The following is a 20,913-nucleotide window of genomic DNA, read 5'->3' on the forward strand; positions in this document are numbered from 1 at the left end:
GCACCAAGTAGTTAGATTCTACTTCACATTGCAGATTTCTTGCATAGCTATATGGAAGCAATGTTACATTTATTATTACTGTGGTTATTTCTTTTGGGACACCTTAGTCAAAGTCAAAACGGTCCCTACAAGTTGAAATCAGTTGACACTAGACTAACTTCAACCGGCTTTGGGGCAGAGCACATATATTTTAGCCATCTTCAGTCTCACCTGTGTTAGCTTTCCTCTAAAACAGGAGGCAGTGTAACGAGCTGCAATTCTATAGAAATCATGCTCTGATTCAACGATGCTCAGGAAATTCTTTTACTGCTTCTGGTTTTCCTCAAAGTCTTAATGCAGAGAGAATGCCCTGTTCTCCAATGAGTCCCGTGTAAGTGTCTCCACTTGAAGCCCTGTGGCTATGACAAAAGAAAATTAAAAGGTGCCCATTGCTTTGAAGATAGTACAGAAAGAACTCCACCTTACAGAAGCTAGACAAGCCCAGCCCACAAAACTGGGAGAGATGGCAAGACAAAAGTATTAGGGGAAAGAGAATGGCAAATATTATTTTTTCTTCTTGGCATTGTGCTAACAACAAAGTTTTTCCAAGATGAAAAACACAGCTGTTGTCACAGGGGTTTTTTAACCTAAGGAACACTAGATTTTGTGCTACAAATTCTCTTAGTCTTAATTAATCTTTCCACCTGAAATCAGGTTGCTGAAGTAAGGGATTATGTTAAATTGTCCCATCAGATCCCTCTAGAACCAGCTGGTTTCTGAATTTCCTTAATACAGTAAATATTTCCCCCCATTTATCACTCCTGTTAATCCAGCTAAAGTAAATGAAATTTCTTCTAGCATGTGCATCACCAGCAAAATTCTTGACCAAAAGAATTTTGGTGATGAGTGAACCAGAAAAAGTGCACAGCCTGATCTCAGGAGAGGTTTCATCTCCAACAGATAAAATCATCCTTATCCTGTTTGTGAACTGACCAAATTTAAACATTGGAAAACAATACACATGAAAGTGCATTATGCCATTTTTAAAGAAACCTGTTTCACAATAATTTTACTTTAATTCCAAACTTCGGACTTATCTTCAAAAGATATTTAGAAAAGGAAATTTGCTATGTTTGAGCAGTGAATAAGACTGAATAATGAAAATCAGAATTGTGAATAATTTAGTTTTGAAGAGACCTAATTTCTAGAAGGTTTTTCCCCCTAACAAGAACTAAAGGACTTGTGTCTTTATCAAAACTTCTCGAGAAAATGTTCTACTATGACATTTTTCCTTTTCCTGGTACTAGAGATTGCAAAAGCAGTTCTAGTAACATCAGAGTATTGGTAAAAAACAGAAAATAAATTATAACTTTCCTGCTTAATCCACATACCATAATTAGTCTTAGTATATATATGCATATGTATATAAGTCAGACATAATGTAAAAAAACAATATACAGGTCCAAATTAGGATACATTATTATAGTGAGAAAGCCAGAGACATTCTCCTTACCATACCATCCCTAAAATTATGTCCTTGGCTAAAATCCTGAAAGGATTTTAAAGGTAGAAATGCTTTAGTTGCCTTCTGAAAATCTTTTTCCACAGCCTGACTGATCACTTGCTAAGTCGATTGCAGCACAAATTCACCTTAGCCTGGAGCATAAAGATTTTGGATTTAGCTCTTACAAATATCACAAACTTATAAGTATTGTATTGCTGAAATTCAAATTGAAGCAAATTCTGCTTCAATTCAGAGGACTTGCACAGGTGAAACAAAATCAGTGCAATTCAGCGAGAATGAGGTTTTCCAATTTATAGTAGCTTAGAGTGATTTTTCTTTTCAGAAAAAGAACCTTGGATTTCAAATACGCATGGCTGCTTGAAGAGGCAGCAGAGTTGTAACACTGCATTTTAATAGGATAACTGGCCATTAAGTCCCTACACTCCTCCATGCTTGGAAAACATACTACTACTACTAAACTTCGCTTAGGAGAAGCGAATTCTTTCCCTCGTGAAAGGAGAATATAAAGGCAATAATGATGAATTTAACCAATGAACAACTATGTTAGAACAAAAGATAAACAGGGGACTGAATGCTTGATTTTCCTGAAAGTCTCACTTTGTGCTCTATTTTTGTGGCCTTCTGGACATAACGATTTTACCATCTTTCTTCAAAGAACAGAAAGCTTCATTTCCAAAATGATGTCTTGCCAGATGAATCTGTCCTGAATTGTATCATTCTGAACTAGCTGGAAGATGGTACATATACATGAATTGTATATATTACATGAGGGACAGCGTTCATGGTGCTGTGATTTCAACAGTTCGCTGATAAACAAACTGTTTACTTTTTGCCCAGATTGTACTTCTCCATACGCAGAACATTAGTACCTTGTGACAACAGACTTTGTAGACAAACTGCATTGCCCTGCATTTGACACAGTTGTTCACCCTTCTCAGTTTGTAAAATCTGGATCCAATTTTCAAATGAAAGATCACTTTGCTGAACATTTATTTTTCCTGTGGAATTACTTTACCGATGTTTGGTGAATAGGCTCTTTTCAACCTCGGGGGTTATTTATTTAGATTTTTATTCTCTTCAAAATGTTGGTGGAAAATGTTTCTCTGCTGGAGGGGCACCACATGCTTCTGATCTGAAGGTTGACTGACTTCTACTGCCTAAAAAGCAACGAGTCAGCAAGCACAAATACTTTGGAGGAGGTTAAATGATCGTTAAGTATCTAAATGAACTGGGAATTACAACCCCAGTTTCAAAAGTCCGTTAGATGAATTGAATTCCAGTCTAATTCAGAGTCCTGGGAACTTAGATTTCTATACACTCAAGAGTTTACTAAACTGAACAATAAAGAGATGGATGAGCGAGTATGAAAGCCGAGAAGGATGGAAAATGAATGCAGCAGTAACCTGCCGATTCAAGAGCAAATGCAGGTTCCCAAAGCAAATACTTTTCCTATCTGCAATAAATTGTGATATTCTTCTGCTTGGAATCTGTACAAATTGTGAATACAGCACATTTTTTTCATTGAAGGATTAAAAAGAAAAAAGCAGCTTTTTATTCCAAGAATTTTTATGGGAAAATGGAGCAGTCCCAGTGAAATCTTGCAGTTTCCATTACATTTTTTTCTGTTGCCTCTTAAGTACTAAAAGCACTCACTAAGTTCTGATGTTTCCAGGAATTCTGGAACCAGAATATTTTGTCAAAAAATGGAGTTCCAAAAGTAGAAGATATGTTAGGTATGCATCTTTTTTAAACAAATATTTCTAAGGCAAGTTTAGAAAAACTACTGTTTAAAAGAATATTGATTTAAACAGTATCATTTTCAACCTGTGTACTTCCTGTTAAACTTTATGACATTTAACACTATTCTGTATTAATTTCACCTGTGTCTTTCTTCTCTGAATATACTCTACTTCCCATTGTGTAAAAGTTTGGATTTAAGTTAACATCATCTTCCAAATGTTTTGAGTTCCTTAAAATATCATATAGTTGTTTCAGAGAGGAGCATTTCCACATCATGGGGAAATTCAGATGGCATACAGTGACAAATTTTTGGAATCAATGCCATAAAAGTTTAGCATAACTGATGACTCAGCAGACCAAACATTTGACTAAAAACGACAGGCTTCCACTCATGGGTGAATCAAAGGAGGGGTTTAAATTTTTTTTTTAATACTGACAATATTCATTAAATCACAGCTGGTAACCGGATCCTGCAGCTAGGGGGAGCACTGGAGGGAACACAATATTTTTAGACTCTGCAGGTTCCCACTTTTGCCTAATGCGGAGGGAGATCTGGTGAAAGTGGGGAAAGACAACCCCCAGCACTTGTAACACCATGGCTTTTATTTAAGCTCCCTAAAATCCCTGGTCAGATAGCTTTGAAGGATAAAGTAAGAGATTCTTGGGTTTGACTGTAATCCTGAGTTGCTCTTTCTCCTCAGCTGTCTGTATCTCTCTGTAGATGGAGCCAACCAACATTGTACTCCCCCGGTGTGAGAGTAGTTTCCATCAAAACTGTAGCAATTTTGGAAACGTTAGACTTTTCAGAAAGCTGTAAGGTCATTCTAACAGCAGAAGTGATAAATATAATTTGCACTACTGAAGTGTCCTATTAATGCATCACTGAAATACAGAGTATATTTAAAGGAAAAAAAATCTCACTTTTGTCTTCCTGAGTTGCGTATTTTCACCAGCTTAGAAAACACTTCACTAAGAGGCAGGAGGAAGTATTGACTGCTTCTGCCATGAGCTAGTGAGGAAGTGACACTGGCTCTGCCGTCGGGTCCAAGTTTGCTGACCTCGTCTATGGCGAACTCTGCCTTCAAAGATAACTGTGTATACAGAAGGGCTGAGAGATCTGAGCAGAAAAAAGAAGGTGGATTCTGAAGGCAAATTTAAGTCAATTCACTGAGTTATACAGACTTTACCACAGAAGCTCACTGCAAAATTACAGGATGTATTTATGAAGTTTCTATAAAGTATGAAGATAGATACTCAGCCCTATGTATAATGATAATTTGGGAGGGAAGAATTTACTCATGAGCACAAAAGAGCTTGAGGAAGTAACAAAAGAAAGCAAAAAGAGTCCCCAAAACCAAAAACCTTCATTCTGAGTGATGAAGTACTTGAAAATCTGACCCTTTTGTGAAAGTATTTACTTCCGTAGCTGACTAAATGGTAGCAAACTTCTTGAAACCTCTCCCCCGCTTGTGCGTGCTACATACTTTGTAAATCTGTCCTAAGCCTCTTTGTCTATTTCTTCGTTTTTCCATTTCCTTTTCATTATAGTCATGTTTTCCATTCGCTGCAGCAATCTCTTTGGAATATTTAACATGTACTCTAGAAGTCTCTCCGGATAACAAACCCACACTGAAGTTCGTGGGAGTATTCACACTGATTTCAATGGGCATTGGAGAGGATATGAAAATCAGTGCCCACTGTCATAGACCCAAAGATCGAGTCCAGCAAAGTATTTAAATATTTGCCTGACTAATATTTATATATGCACATCCTAACTGAGGTAAACAAGACAACAAGAATGCTTACATTGAACCACATGTGCTCAAGTTTCCTGATAAATTGAGGTAACAAGCTGGGTTATTTATGATACTGATAAAATATAAATCGATATTGATTTATTATGTTGATAAAAATAATAAATTATTGATAAACTACATAAGTACATAAAAGTTGCCATAGTGTATCAGAGCAAAGTGGTCAGGCCAGTGTCCTGCTAGTTGCAAATACTCCAAGGAGTAAGAAAATAGGCAAGTACAGAAGGATTTCTCCCAGATACATTCTGCCAGCTTCAGCCAACAGCAGCTTAGACACACCTGAAGATGGAAGTTTTACCACTGCATTTAGTACCTACCAGTGCAATCTCTCGTCTCTGCATCTGTCTCATCTCCGTTTGAGCAGTTCCATATGGCTCTCACAGCATCATGTGGCAAGGAGCTATACAATATGAAAAAGTAGTTCCTGGATGTCTGATAATTTCACACTGTCTGCTCTTGGCTCTTCTTCTAGGACAAATACTGAGTGGTTGCTCCCCACTCACCTTCTCCTCACCCTTCATTATTTTATATCTCTCTGTTCTGTTCTCCCATAGGCATCCCTTTTCCAAACTGGGGCGTTGTGTCCTATTTCATTTCTTCTTTGTTAAAACAGTTCTGCTGCTCTGATCGTCCCTGTTGTCCTCCTCCCCCATCTAATCCTGACTGCTTCTATATCCTTTTAACAGTTATCCAGCACCATGAACTTAGAAGCAGTGTAAAAATGCCCTCTGTTTTGTTCTCAGTTCCTGATACTCTGCTTGGCTTTTTTTTTTTTAATATTTAATTTTTGTCTGTCTCTGCTGCTGCTTCACCATTAACTGATAGCCAACGTGACTCTAATTTAGAAGTTATCACTGTATGTGCCCACCTGCCATCACATTATGCCATGTACATTGCTTTACACCTATAGAAATGGAATTTTACCTGTGGGTTTTATTTCTCAGATGCTCAGTATACTGACGTTTACTGCAACTCTTTGTGGTCCATTTAAGTTCTTACTGTTCTGAATACATTTAATCAAAAACTTCTGTGCCTCACTAATTCCCCATTTTCCAGACAATTTACCAATAATTTGAACAGCATCAGTCTCTCAAAGATTTGTGTGAAACTTTGCTTACAGCCTCCCTGCATTGTGAAAGCTGGCCATCCTGTCTACTGATCAGTTATTAGTTATTCTAAGCAGTTATGAAATGGGTTATCCCTTGGTAATTCAGTTTCTTTAAAGTTTTTGTACTTGAGCTATAGCTCCGTTCACACAAGTATCTGAAGAGCAGTGGTAAATTACTTGCCAGAAATGGCGTCATTTGATTTCGATCTGTCATTAGCCTGGTAAGAGAGTGCCGTTTTGAAACATTAACCTTAATCATATTTGTAAAGATAATATTAAGGCTGAATATTAAGAGGGTGTTTTGTGAGGCAGGCTGGAAGGAAGAGGGAAGCCTCAGTCTTGCACATGTTGTCAGGACAGGAGAGCATTTGAGGTTTTCTGTTCTGGAAAATATTCAGGTGAAACATACTGTGAAAATAAACTTTCGAAGAAGCAAATGTTCACAAAATGTCTTCTAGTAGCTACCGTTTAAATTAATTTCCTGCCAATAGGGTCATTTAGGACAGAAGGGGATCAAAAGTAAAAGCAGTGTGAAATTTTACTAACAAGTGGTCAAAGCATACAAGCGCAAAGACTTCCAGTGAAGTCAACAGCACCAGGAGCAGCAGAGCTCCCGTCCTGTGGTAACACAGACATGTGCTGTACTACCGACAGCTCACGAACCATGTTCACGGCTGGTCTTGTCTGCTCATGCTATTTCAGCAGCATGGATCACCCTGGCTGAAATTGAGCCCTGCGCCACCTAAGCAGCCCTTCAAGCCCTCCAGCTGGTATCTCACAGAAACTGGTCTGCCCTTCAGTCAATGGGTAAAGCTCAACTTTAAAGTGATACATTGCAAAAGTCTTGCATTTAAAAAAAAAAAACAACCCCAAAAAACACCACCCCCAAAAACCCCAAACAAAAAACCCCCTCACACACAAACTCTACAACTTGAGACCCGCATATTGACCAACAGCCAGAAGGAGCATTGGAGGTCAAACCAGGGAAAGAGAGGAAATCAAATCCAGAAACTGAGTGTCAGTCTCTGTTGTGTAATCTGTTTTCACAGAATCAGCTAAATCTGAATTAGTGAATTCCACTACAGCTTTTGCTCCTACTGCCGCTATATCCAAGGTATCTGGGAAATGGCTTAGACACATCTCTGGAGAACAGCATGGGTCTGGTGCTTCCAAAAGGCAAGAGTCAATACGTTCATGTGTCAGATACATGTGCCAGGGTAGCCGTCCCAGCTGCACAACACATGATGTGTCAACTGCTTTACATAGGGTGGGTCAGGAAGAGGCTCATTAAAGAGAAACGCTACAGCTCTGCTTGCAACATCTCTGCATCCTTGTCCAGTTTTACACTGAAAAAAAATCACACTGCTTTAAGAAAAGGGTTATTCTGGATGGAGACCAAAACCTGTACAGAAGGGCCAGAGGAACTGTGTCTGGTACATTAGATACAGATCCATCACCGATATTTCATATCATTATTTCATTGTTGAGGGGATAACGTAAATTATTCTGATTTATCTTTTTCTGTAATAACAACAAATTATTCTGATGACCAAATTCTGACTGTCTTACATAGGTGATGAAAGACAAGAGAGCTCCTTCTCGCTGAGCATGCTTTGCAGCGAGGGAGTCTCAGCCGGATGATTTCCTCTGAGCTGAATTTCTCTCCTGTGTGGAAAAGGCCATGACCCCGCTCCCTAAAGGCATGCAGAACCTAATTCCCACTGAAAACATTCAGGGAGTTAGGTACATAAATACCCTTCAAATTTGTCCTATCTATAAACAGGGCCTAACCTTTAAGATGTCTTTCTGCGCAGAAGCGTGTTGTACCTCTTGGATAAGACAGGCAATGAGACAGCACATTTTGCCTAGCAAGGAGCCGAAGTGTGGCATTTCTGGGCAGCATGAGCTTGTGTCTGTGGCCACATTTTTTTTGTGCATCTGCTGGGAAACAATGCTGGAGGGGAGTCACTTCTTTGGGTACCGAATTGTTACCACCATTACAGACGTTCCCCTCAGTGGACCTGAAAGCTGTTCCTGAACAAGTGAAGATATCATCACGTGGCTGTTACAGAAGATAACAGGTTTTGTCTCATTTTCCCTATCCTTGACCCTTCCATTCTGACCCTTTAGCTGTAAAATAGGCTTCAGTCCCACCAAATTCAAGAGTGACAACTGCACCCCAGACCTGGAACTCATACACTGCTATCATACCTGTTCGTACAACGTATACACTGGCTTCTGCTCATCTAAAACCTTTAAAGCAGAGTTAAGACAGTGTTATCCTACTCTTTGTTTGTTTGTTCCTATTGGAGGGGGATTTTGTGGGTAACTCACTGAGACAAGAGCCTGAAAGTGGATAGCCCCTCCAGTCTCGAATGGTATCTTGGCTAGCCGGGCCTGTCTGTGGTACATGCCTGTTCAGAAAAATGAAAGATTTTCACAGTGCTAATCCCTGTTACAGAGACAATCTGCAGCCCATTTGCTATTCCTTTTTGGCTTTATTTTTAACAGGGCCTTAAAACATATTTTTCCTTAAAATGACAACATTCTTTTCTGCCCTCTTTGTTCGTGGGGCTTTGTGTGCTCATAAACAGTTTAAGAGTTCCCTTCACACCTGCGGTGCACATGTGTGCCTGTAATAAAGACTCTCTTATCTACCCTTCACTGATAACCTAAGAGGACAGTGTTTAAGAAAAGGCACCATCCTTACGACTGTGATGAACAAAATCAAACGCAAATCCCAAACCTACAGCAGTGACAGTAAGGTCAGCAAGCCTGGGGAAGGCTCATTAGAAATCTGCTTTCCCAGGGACTGAGGGGTGCCTCTAGTTTCGCTCTTTGATATTTCAACCCTCCACAACTTAAGTTCATTGAAGTGTACCAATAACAGAAATCCCCACTTGCATTTTAAATGAACATCTTCTGCCTATCAGGCATCTCCATGCATGAAGGTCTTTAAAAATTTTACAAATGTTTTTTAATGAAGCTATCCAAAATCCCTGTCAAGCACAGGGCCAAATATGTGCTTCCCAGTTTGGCAAACCAGGAAAGCAAGCAGGGAAAAACTAAACATGAAACTTTGACTTTTAAACTCATTCTTCCAACCACCCGATAACTGTCCCCCTTCAGCAGAGTCCAGCCAGTTGTTTCTTCTACACTTCCAGTGAAATCCAAAGATAAAAATAGCTCTTGCATTTTCAATAATAAAAATAATAATAATCCCTTTTAATTTATAATTTATCTCTGTCCACCACTGTTGTTTAGATAACTAAACAAAGATTTTCATATGCATATAGACAAACATGTAAGCTAAGAAAGCCTGAGTGCCTATATCTGAAATCCTTAGAAAATTTTGCACTACCTAGGCACATTTTATATATTTGTGCAATACCAAAACTCAGAACCTCCTATTTCCCATGTAATAAAAGGTACATCTTCTTTCCCATTCTAGTCGCTTCTCTAGAGGAATGAAGGGACAGAGTCTTCCTTATCCTCCCTACTGGCCCCAAAGTTGGAGCAGAGGCTGAGGGGAAGGCAAGCAGACCTGCGACTCCTTTCCAGCTGGCAAACCCTGCTCAAAGACACATGGAAGCAGCGTGTACCATCCCAAGGTTTTGCTCCATCCTTCCTTGACCCCCCTGGACTCCATGTTGCTTATTTGGAAAATTGTGCCAAAAATGCTTCCCAATTAGTATAATCTGAGCTATGCTAAAGCTATGCTGCTACTCAAAAACAACTTGCTCAGAAAATGCCCCCCGGAGACTTGTCTACACAGCGGGGTGTGGATCAGCATGCATTAGACTGCAGTGCTGTGACTTCTCTTTTCATCTGCCTCGTGCTGACTATACTCTGCTTGTGCTGACACCACTGGCCAGGCCCCGGCGCCAAGGTCTCAGTGGAAGGAAAACCCTAAGTTGGCCTAACCACAGGACAGTTTGGATCAGCAAGACTTTTCCAGCCTCTTTCAGCTTATGCACTGGTACAAAGTCTGAGAGAAATTTCCCTCCACAATTTCCCTGGTTAGACAACACCACACACTACAATTTGATACTTAATAAATTGTCGTGAAGTTACAATACAAGTATTCACTTGGTCACTTATCCTTTTAGCAATAAAAAACAATTGGGACTGAAGTTCAGTTGCAATTTGTTGCAGCTGCTGTGGCAAGGACCCCCTCAGAAAGTAATTTCCAGAGGATTCTTCTTGTTAAAAAGCCATTTCCTTGGCGAGGAGTGGGATGTCTGGAAGACAGCAATGGGGACAAAACCAAGCACAGAAATTTACAAGCATTCCTGAAGAGCATTTTAAAACCCCTGTATTTATTCAAACAATTACGAAAACATTTTATGCAGCTAAGCAGTTTAGCCCCTCCACCAAAATGTAAAGTAGACTTTTAAGCCTAACTTTTTATAGGCAGTTTTCCTCATTACCCCTAAGATGACACATGAGGCAGCATCAACACTTGGCTCCACCCTGGAGAAGGTGTGGAGAGAGGATGGCAACCTCCTGGTTTCCCGGTCCTTCCACGGCTCCCAGGATTTCCATTCTTCAGTTCTGACCCACACCACTCTCTCTCCCCACCACAGGAGCTGGTTGAACTACTTGGTTATGAATAATATGCATTGCAAATTTAGCTTTGTTGGGAGTAACAGGAACTGAGGGGGTCTGGAAGAACAACTTCCAGTCTCTCTGAGCGACCCCATAGTGTTCAGCTCACACACTGTGGCATGTGGTTTGTTACGTGGGTCAGGTGGTATCATTATTACTACCCAAGTGGATGACAAACTGAAATTTAAGAATGACAAGTCTGGTAAAACTTTCAGACTATGCTAAATACATGAAACAGTTTTCACATATACTTGGCGGCTCCCATCATCCCAGGAAGTTAATGAGATAATCCCCCCAGAAAGAGAAGACTAATGATGCCAGGCTGTTTATCTCCATAAACGCCATGAATTTATCATCAGGTAACACACCAGCCATGCCACCTTCTCTAGCCTGCCAAATGGTCACCCTGTTCCCTGATGCAAACACAGGAGAGTAGCCAGCTTTTTCTTCCCTTCTGCTTCTTCATTATTATTATCCCTTCATGTTACTCACCATATGGTCTCTCTCTACGTGAAAGCTACATGTTAACTATTTAATCACAATTTGTAACTCTTTCTTTGGTAAGGAATGCCATTGTCCTGTCTACCTCTAAAAGAGGAAATGGCCATTTGACATCTCTCTCCTTCCCTCCCGCCTGAAGAATGACAGGGGAGATGATGTTTGAAAAAGAAAGTATCCACCCAGTGCTCCTCCTACCAAAGAGGAGAAGTAGCAGACTCACAGCTCAGTTTCTGTGTCCTGGACAACCTAATGCCCCACAAGATACAGAGAAACACAAACGTCTCTTCTTTAAGGCAGAAAACAGGATCCTGAGTCTCCCAGGAAATTCACAATGAACTGGATGGGAGGCAGGCTCTGCTCTCTCATTTTCAAGCCAAAAGAGAAGAAACAAAGAAATATGGCAAGTTCTGCAGTCTGTACTAGCCCTGCCAGGTCAGGGCAACAGAAGCTTCATTTGGCCATTTTTCACTCAGCTGCTACTGAAGACACACTGCAAAGACAAACTGTCTGCCAAGCCCGAGGCTCCCTAACACCATCTCTTGCTTGCAGCTCTATGCCATATTGGACAGAGGTTTTTCTCCTTTTAAACCCGTGCTCTATAAAAACTCACCCTGAACAGAGACTGCATAAGCCAAAGCACCTCTGTGTTATAGTCAACATGAACACACCCACGGTAAGAAAATCAGGGAAAGCACTCAGGCACACCAGAAAATCTAGCTGTAAGAGCAGGTGGCAGGTGGAGTCTTCCTTAGAACTTGAAGCATTGGGAAGCCCAAAATCCATTTTCAGTAGTGACTTCAGAAAACAACTTAAGCTATTTGAGATGGGACCCAAGCCCCAATTAAACACAGGACCTAGATTTCTATGGTTTCTTTTGAGTTGACATGAATACTTGACACTGGACATCCAGAGTACCGTGGCTGTACTTCATGAAACACTAGAGTTTTGCTGTAAAAAACCAAACAAACAAAAAAAACTAAAAGGAGGAGAGAAAGTCATATGAAAGCAGAAAGGTTAAATACAAGATGGTAGCACATCTGTCAGCACCTTTTTTTTTTTTTTGACACAGTCTAAATCTTTCTGATACTTCTGAAAATGAATTGAACTAAGTTAATGGCCAACTAGATCAGTTAGGCTTAGCATTTCGCATTTCTGTTAGTGGTTTTACATATAGTTCTCTCCCCCGCTTCCAGAGACCTTGTTTTACAGCAAAATGTCCAGCTTTAGGATCTTTGCAGGCTGTCAAGAAGGGGTACACCATTTCTGTAGGAACACATAGCAAAAGAAACAATTCTGGAAACTACCCTGCTCTGTGCAAAAGGTAAAATAAGGGGCTTTTCCCCCATCAGATGCATTACTTTCCCTGCTGCCATTCTAGTCAAGAATGAGATTCCAAGAGTAAAAGTTTCCTGCTGCAACATAAACGTATTCTGTTTGCAATTCCTTTTAAGAGATCTCCGCATTTCAGACTTGCAGGGAAGAGATCACACTGACAGCAATTCACTGCTTCACTCAACGCAAGCTGCCAAAACGCGTAGAACTGAACCTTGTCCTCTCATTCACTGGACCGATAAATATGCTTTTAAAAGCATGCACAGCCTGGTTCACACTTACATGATGCACAGAGAATGAGGCAGAGGGCTTGCAGAGTGAAGCAACACCTCATTCCCGAGCATGTGCAGAACAGTCCACCTTCGCTTACTGCTAAAAATGCTAAACCAGTGCCATTTGCACTACATATGTGCAACATGCGTGTCTCCAAGATTCATTACTGTGCATATGAAAATTCAATCATATCAAAGCTTAGCTTTAAGAAAGTCCCAAGGGGCTGAACCGTGTGCTTTTGTGCTTTGAGGGGGAAAAAAAACAACTCTCAACCTTTTTTTTCTTTTTTGTAGCGTTGCCCCAGTCTTTCCTTTAGTAAGAACAAAATAGCTGCTACATGAGTGAACCCCCCATTCCCACTGTGTGTTTATAGCCATTCATTTTCATAACTCAAGTTCCGTTTGTGTGAACACAAATGTATAAATCATAGATGGATTTAAGGCCAATCCCAAGAAAATGGTAACTAAGATGAACAAAACTCATTATTTTATTTGAAAACTGCTGTGCTTTGGTCATTTAGTATGACCATGTGTATCCATTTACACCATCCCTCTCTCTACTACTTTCTGTAGCTCATTCTAGAGCAAAAGATTCTGCAATGAGCTTGGAAGTATCACAAATTCATCTATTTTCACATTTATTGCAATCTGAAAATTGCTTTGTGTTAATGAAATTTTCCATTAAAATAAATCTGCCCTTCAATCAAAAAGGGAAAAATAATACTGAAGAAAAGTGACAGTTTGGGGACACATACGGTCATTGCACACCCTATACTTGATTAAAAAAGAAGAGATGAATGTTCATGTTCTCTAATGAACATAAAGACTTTTGCAGGCAAAATTAATTTTAAAAAGTAACAAAACAAACCTTCTGATCTTCTTGGCTTTTGTATGGGCCTTTCACATCCATGGATATGAAGCTCATAGAAGCTGGTTTCAGCCTAAAGGTACCAGAAACACAGCCTAGAACACAGCACTGAAAGACAACAATTTCCAAAGAATTATCCTCAGTTCTCAAAAAAGAAAAAAAAAAATCTAAATACACTTGGAGTTTTACCGATGCAGGAAAAGCAGAGAGGCAGCTTCTGGTTTTCTTCCCCATTTCTGTAGTGTCATACAAAAGTCAGCTCCCCAAATCTATCATAAATGTCTAACAACCGCAGTGCCGACACCGACACAAAGCTCCCCAGCACCGTGGCGGGACACAATGACAAGCCACGTGCCAACGATGGGCCAAGTGGGGGCTGCTGGCTCCAGGTCTGGCCCGTTGCACCCTGACTCTTGCCAGCCACAACCAGTGTGTGCATGTGGGGGTAGCATGAGCTTGGCAGGGACTTCTGCAAGCCCTTGCAGGAAGGGAAGGTCTCTGCTTTGAAGATGTTCTCCAAATTAACATTTTTACATATATATAAAACTTGTTTGGATATGCTTAAAAAAATTCTCAGATACACAAAACCTGAAGAGGAAAGCAATGCTCAAGTCAGCTCCCCAAATCTATCATAAATGTCTAACAACCGCAGTGCCGACACCGACACAAAGCTCCCCAGCACCGTGGCGGGACACAATGACAAGCCACGTGCCAACGATGGGCCAAGTGGGGGCTGCTGGCTCCAGGTCTGGCCCGTTGCACCCTGACTCTTGCCAGCCACAACCAGTGTGTGCATGTGGGGGTAGCATGAGCTTGGCAGGGACTTCTGCAAGCCCTTGCAGGAAGGGAAGGTCTCTGCTTTGAAGATGTTCTCCAAATTAACATTTTTACATATATATAAAACTTGTTTGGATATGCTTAAAAAAATTCTCAGATACACAAAACCTGAAGAGGAAAGCAATGCTCAAAAAACAAACAGAAGCAGGAGCTTCATGGGACTCCTCCTTTGCAGAGTTAAATTCCTCCTGAACGACATTTCCAGGGTGAGGCATTGTAAGTACAACTGTAAAAGGACCAAAGGCTCAGCTGACAAACCATGAGATATGAAGTGCTTGCAAGATACATCCGGTGTTGAGATAATTAAAATCAAAATTAAACTTGTCCTGTATTTGCATCTGCAAAGCATCAGTTAATCAAACATAATGAGTTAATCAGACTTATTTTTCTGAGGGCAAAATGTAATCAAGCTTCATCATCTTTTGTGTTGTCCTTAGACTCTGACAGACTTTCCGGACAGAAACTAACTCTTCCTAAGCATTTGTACACTCGATAGCACATCAGAGTCCTGGAAGTTTTCTAGGCATTGTTGCAACATTAATAGGAAATAGTTGTAGTAAAGCCACTTTATAGAAGCTTTTCCTCTATATTAAGAAGTCAAATAATAATAACAAATTGAAGGGGACACCAAGCATGACCCAGGAAGGAGATAATACTCTGCATCCCATTTTTGCAATCAAGAGACAAGCCACTCAGCTATTTAGCAAGACTGCTGCCAGTAAACCAGTACGTCTCCCAGATTCCTAACAGCAAACAGCAAGAGCAAAGAATGGCTGCGTGTGTCACTCTGGTGACCTCTGCAGATTTAGCAATTCTGTATTTATTTTTTTAGAAAAAATATCCAGCTGTTGCTGGATGTAATTTCTAGGTATTGTAATTAATTTATTTTTAATCCCATGGAGAAATAATTTATACTGTCTTGGTTGCTAGCTATTCAAGATATTGCGGTTACATTTTTGGTGTCTTTGGTACATTTTACTGTAACATTCTCAGGGCACTGCAGTCAATTACTACAACTCATGCTGTTTTACTTGCTACAAAGCATCATCCAAGCATTTTCTAGCAAGTCTTTGTGGGTAACTATGTCCTCTTCAAGAAACACATGTATGTCCATGTGCTGATAGGTATGAGATCAGTGTCAACTTAGCCATTTGGATTAATGCCTTTTTGGTTTGCCTTCTGTGGTCTCAAGCCTCTTAGCTCAAGCTGTGATAGAGTTTTAAAAAAATACATTTTTAAAATTAAACCGAGTACATTTGGAATACAAAGGCTTAGCCAATATTGGTCTATCGTGCCTCTGAAGTGTTAAAACTTGTCCCAGCTTTTCACTCACTCCTCTCTCCCTTTTTCCAGACCTCATTATCTCTTATTCAGCCCCACAGTTGTGCCGGTCCCCTCTCTTGGCTGTCCCAGTTCTTCCCATCGTTGCTGCTGCTCCCATCATGCACGTGGGGGAAGTGGGAGGGATAGTCCCAGCGGGAAGCACAAACCCAACGCAGCAGCAAAGGGAACGAGAGACACGACTTGCTGGGGAAAAGAGCTGAAAGAATGGCTTTTGGCCAGGACTTGGAAAGGGCAGAAGATAATAGCGCCCTATAAAGAAGGAAAACGTCTGGAAATAAAATTTGGTAGGTCTCAGCCTACCAGATCATTAAAGGCGGATGAGTGCAAAGGAGTGCAAACCCCAGCACTGACAGAGGGGACAAGCCTCGGGAGAGAGAGGGGACTATAACCCAGAGGCAAGAAGTCAGAAAGACAGTGAAGTGAATTAAAGAGGCTACAGAGCCATCATCCAGGAATCTATGGAACGGCTATGCCTTTCAATCACAGCTACAGTACACGGGATTTTCCCTTTCAAGTTGCATCCCTATAGCTGAGCAAGAGTGCTCACACGGGAGAGCTTGCCCTAACACAGTGGAAGCTGTATCTAACAAGCAGAAAAATTAATCCACCATCGTTGCTAATCTGGCCTCTTTCATTTACGACTATTCACTACATTGTATTTCTTTAGAGACATGATATGCCCACAACAATTTCCTAGAGAGGCTACAGTACTGAGATGTTAGCTGTTCCTAGAAGCCATTTCTCTAAATCAAGTTTTGAAAGGAAATTGATGGCAGACAGTACTGACCCCCCCAAAAGTAACGTAGTCTAACATGCACTGTACGGTCCTATTTCTGAGCATTTCTTTCCCTTGTGCAACTGCTGTAGACACTTTATGATTCTCTGTGAAATTGGGAAAACATTAACAGTTTGCAGAAAGGGGAAAACAGGAGTAACAGTGAAGAACAGTGAAGACAGTGAAATCTCACCAATTTAGCACGTCAGTGCTTCTCATTCTCTGCTGATCCAAGGCAGTAAAGGGAATAAGAACACAAAATAAATAATATTCCTCAGAAAGACATAAAAATGTAAGTCTAACTAAAATCCACATTTGCCCCGCCAGTCCCTCCAGCAAGCCAGATCAGCTTGCTTTGCTCATGTGAGTATTTTCATTAATTTGAACTGGAACTTTGCCTGACAAAGGAGTGCGGGATCTTCCCTTTCTGGGCAGAAGCACTGTAACTACCAGCTGAAATACATCAACACTCCAGATAAGCCCTGAACTATTGTATCCGTTGATTTAGTGCTGATTAAAGACTCCCAAGTTGCTCCTCGTCCTGAGAATTAACATAATTGAAAATGTTACATTAACATATTAAAGAAATGTTCTGAAAGTGCATTAGTCTACCAAGCTGCATAAGTAAATAGGTTGCTGGCTGATGGTCCTTTCATCAGTTTTGGTGAGAGCTCTCTGACTTTCACTATGTGTATCTGCAGAGAGCTGAACGTACAGCTCAGAGCTGTCACAACTGCAACAGCAAAATTTTATTAGTTTTCCGTTAAGCCGCATATCGTTGGTTCTTACTAAAACAAATTCCTACTTGTAAACAAGACGCTCAACTCACCATTTCATGTTACCAAGATATAAAAGGTACTGCTACTTTTGGCACACTATAAATTCCACTAATGCAACAGATTGTTTTAGAAAGAAAAGCATAGGCCTGTTCTTTTAGCAAATGATATGCAAAACTTCAGCACAAAGTCCCATAATCTAAACTGATCAAGTACTAACCTAATAAGAGAGTACTTTAAAAAAATTATGAAAATATCATGTCTTAATTGGTTGAGATGTGTGACACCACTGTTAAAAAATGCAGCGGCTTACCAACCCTGCAACTGGAAGTATCGCCAAAAATAAAGCATTATCACAGAAGTAACAACTTCTTTTTTTCCTTCTTTTTTCCTTCTCTTCTTTTTACTGCAATTCTGTGTTAATTGTGTTGCTTCAGGCAGATGGCCCAAAGTAACATCTACAATTATTGGTAGCAAATCTGAGTCATTTTCACGGACTACATCAGCGTGAGACTGTGCAGGAGCCGGGGACGGCGTCCCAGGGAGACAGGGTGAAATCAGCACCCACAGCCCTTGACGGGAGATCAGGCTTTGCTCCCTGGGAGCCAAAGTCACTGATTCTCCAGGGGTCTCTGCTTGTGCTACAAACAGGACGTCTTAACATGCGTGTCACCTCTTCTACCATTACAGATACTTACGGTGTTGTCTCTGACGTGAAGTGTACCTTGTGAGTTCATGCCAGTAACTGGAAGTCCCCAGCAAACAATCCAGGTTGGCAAGTAAGGGACAAATCTTGCAAATGCAACCAGTGGGCAGTGCAACTTGTTTTCCAGGAACTGTGTGAATTATAATCAATCATTCTCAACATTGCGCTGAATACACGTTGAAGTGCTAAGGATGTTGTACTTTGGGAAAGGTGGCAAGACTTCCTCAAAAGGAAAAAATTATACATCGTGTTTGGGGCTGTACAGCGCAGCCCCACAAGTACCTGCACTGAAACTCATGAGACTGAGATAACACTCAGTGGGAAAATAGGTCCTATCCATGGACTTTTTTGTGAATACACAGAAAACAAAAGAAAACCCAAGGAGAACATACAAGAAAGCATATCATGCTCCTGTATTTCCTCAAGGTGATTTAACATAGTAATTATTACAGTGTGCACTAGGGAAGAGCGCAGCACTTTAGTAACATGAAACTTCAGCACAGCATCTGTTACTAAACTTTGCTCAGAGGTAAGGAGAGGTGACCAAATTCTGGGTAAATTATAAAACAATTGAGTGGCTAGGGAAAGAAAGCTTGGAGGAGTTTAAAAACAAATTTCTCACACGCAAAAACCAAAACTACCACCACTGTTGTTATGCCTGCACACAAACCCAAATGATAACATTCAATTATTAGGCAGCTGATGTGAAACACTTCAGCAAATTCAGTGGATTGCTTGAATTTGCAGCTTTGCTGCTGCTTTAAGGAAAATGTAGGCAAGATACAGACCCTTCAGGCATTGAGTATTTTGCCTTTTCAGTGCTGAATGTTGGCAGCTCCCTTGCTGCTACACTGTTTGTTGCTTATAAAAAGCAGCTGTATTTAGAGGTACTAATAATAACCAATAGAATAAAATCTATGTTTTCTGAAGAAGTCTACCTCCTCCACACCACAATGCGCAACATTCATACCATCCAAGTTGAGACTTGATAGGGAAGTAGAGGACTGATGGCTTAAAATGCTGCTTTATAGTTTACCACAAAGGTAGCCGAATGAAGAAAATTTTCTATCAGACTTTCAAGCTTCCAAGCAGGGCAGACAGGAAAGAAGACTGCATAAGCAAGTCAGGGGCTTTTTTTCATAAAGTTTCCATAACCTTTTCTTTCTTCCTTACACTCAAACTTCATATTCAGGGCTGTTACTCCCTGCTTATCTCAACTGGTCATAACCAAACAAAACTTCCACAACCACTGGAACGTATTCTGGACAAGAAACCTAAAATTTATTTTCTGTCATATTGAGCAAATGAATGTGCCTTAAACTATACCATCGGCACAGCATGCTTTTTTATTCTCACCATGGAGAAAGACATCAGAGATCAACTTGCTAGGTATGATTTTTTTAAAACCAAGTTTGTTTCACCACTGTAAACACAGTTTTCAGTTCATGCTCAAATTTTTCTCACCTATTCAAATTCATTTCATTTAGCGTCTGAGAGTTAACAAGAAATTTCTTCCTTTACTTCTAGCAGCCTTTTGAAGGAGTCAAACAAAGAAATGCTGAGGATATTTTTTTAGATTACTCTTTCTTTCATCAGTTACTAATCCTACAGAAAAAAATGAAAGGTTTAAAACCTTCCAACTCCCACTTGCACAGTTCTTAACACCAGTTATGAGATTATATTATCCCAGACAACCCCGATGAAGTAAATTAATTAATTTAACACAGTAAAGCTTTGAAAACAATGCGAGGGGAGGACTAGCGATTATTTGCATATAGCACGCAGACGAACAGACACTCGAGCAATGAAGCGATGTCCTACCTCTCCTTGCCGGTGATAGTGCTTGGGAGGTTTTCCCATCTGCTCTAGCATTTTGCCCTTCTTACTGCTAGCAAGCGTCAGTCCCTGGTGGATGCCTGCAGATCTGTTGGTTGCCTGAGTTGGAGCCTCCCCCATCAGGGTGGACTTGATGGAGTTCACCTTGGAGCTGGAGCTGTCTAGCTGGGAGCTCTCCACGATCAGGACCGCGGCTAGTAAGAGGAGACAGCAGGAGCACTTATTCCACATCAGCACGATCATCTCCCCTCCCCCCAAAAGGACTATCTTTTTTTTTTCCTTTTTTTTTTTTAAGGCAAAGAAAACAAAAGAGAGGAAAAAAAAGTTTTTAAAAATATCTCCCAAAGTTGTTAACAAAGCAATGGATTTCAATGCCACACACTCAAGGAACTGCTGTTCTGAGAGACACGGGAGAAAAATAATAAAAAAAAGAATCCCCTAGGTAAAGAACATGTCAAGTCTATAGGCACTGCGCAACTATCGGGTCTGTGAAGTGATGGCTGTTTCCTCCAGGTCCTCGAGAAGTCCAGGCAATTCTTTAGTAACTGAGAGCAAAGCTACGAGGCAACTGCACCCAGGGCAGCTCCCCACCAGTGCAGTCACCAGCACGTTTGCTTAAGCTTCAGAGGAAGAGCGAGTGAGTTGCTTCCCCCCACTCCTCCTCTCTTGCTGCACAAGCCAGCAGAGAGGAAACTCAAACCAGATCCAATCCAAGCAGCACCGGCAAAAGCTGGGCTTAGTTTTCTTTCACTCTCTCTCTCCGTCTCTTTACTTTTTATTCCCCTCCTCCTTTTTCTGTCTTTTGCCTCAGCCTCTGCAGCCAGCAGGAGTGAAAGCGCCCGGTCTCCTCCTCCTCCTCCTCCTCCAGCCCGGCCGGTGCGGGGCGAGGGGC

At 40.8% G+C, this 20,913-nt stretch overlaps 1 protein-coding gene across 1 annotated transcript in view; it reads right to left on the reverse strand.

Annotated features, from left to right (window-relative positions):
* Positions 1-20,622, reverse strand: part of DKK2 (dickkopf WNT signaling pathway inhibitor 2) — a 41,574-nt gene extending 20,952 nt beyond the window's left edge. The window contains exon 1 of the mRNA XM_009273571.2: positions 20,007-20,622. Coding sequence (XP_009271846.1) covers positions 20,007-20,264 — 258 coding nt within the window. The 5' untranslated portion in view covers positions 20,265-20,622. The remainder of the gene's footprint in view (positions 1-20,006) is intronic.
* Positions 20,623-20,913: the final 291 nt, after the last annotated feature.

The sequence above is a fragment of the Aptenodytes forsteri genome, unplaced genomic scaffold, assembly GCF_000699145.1.
Source record: "Aptenodytes forsteri isolate BGI_AS27 unplaced genomic scaffold, ASM69914v1 Scaffold93, whole genome shotgun sequence".
NCBI lineage: Eukaryota > Metazoa > Chordata > Aves > Sphenisciformes > Spheniscidae > Aptenodytes > Aptenodytes forsteri.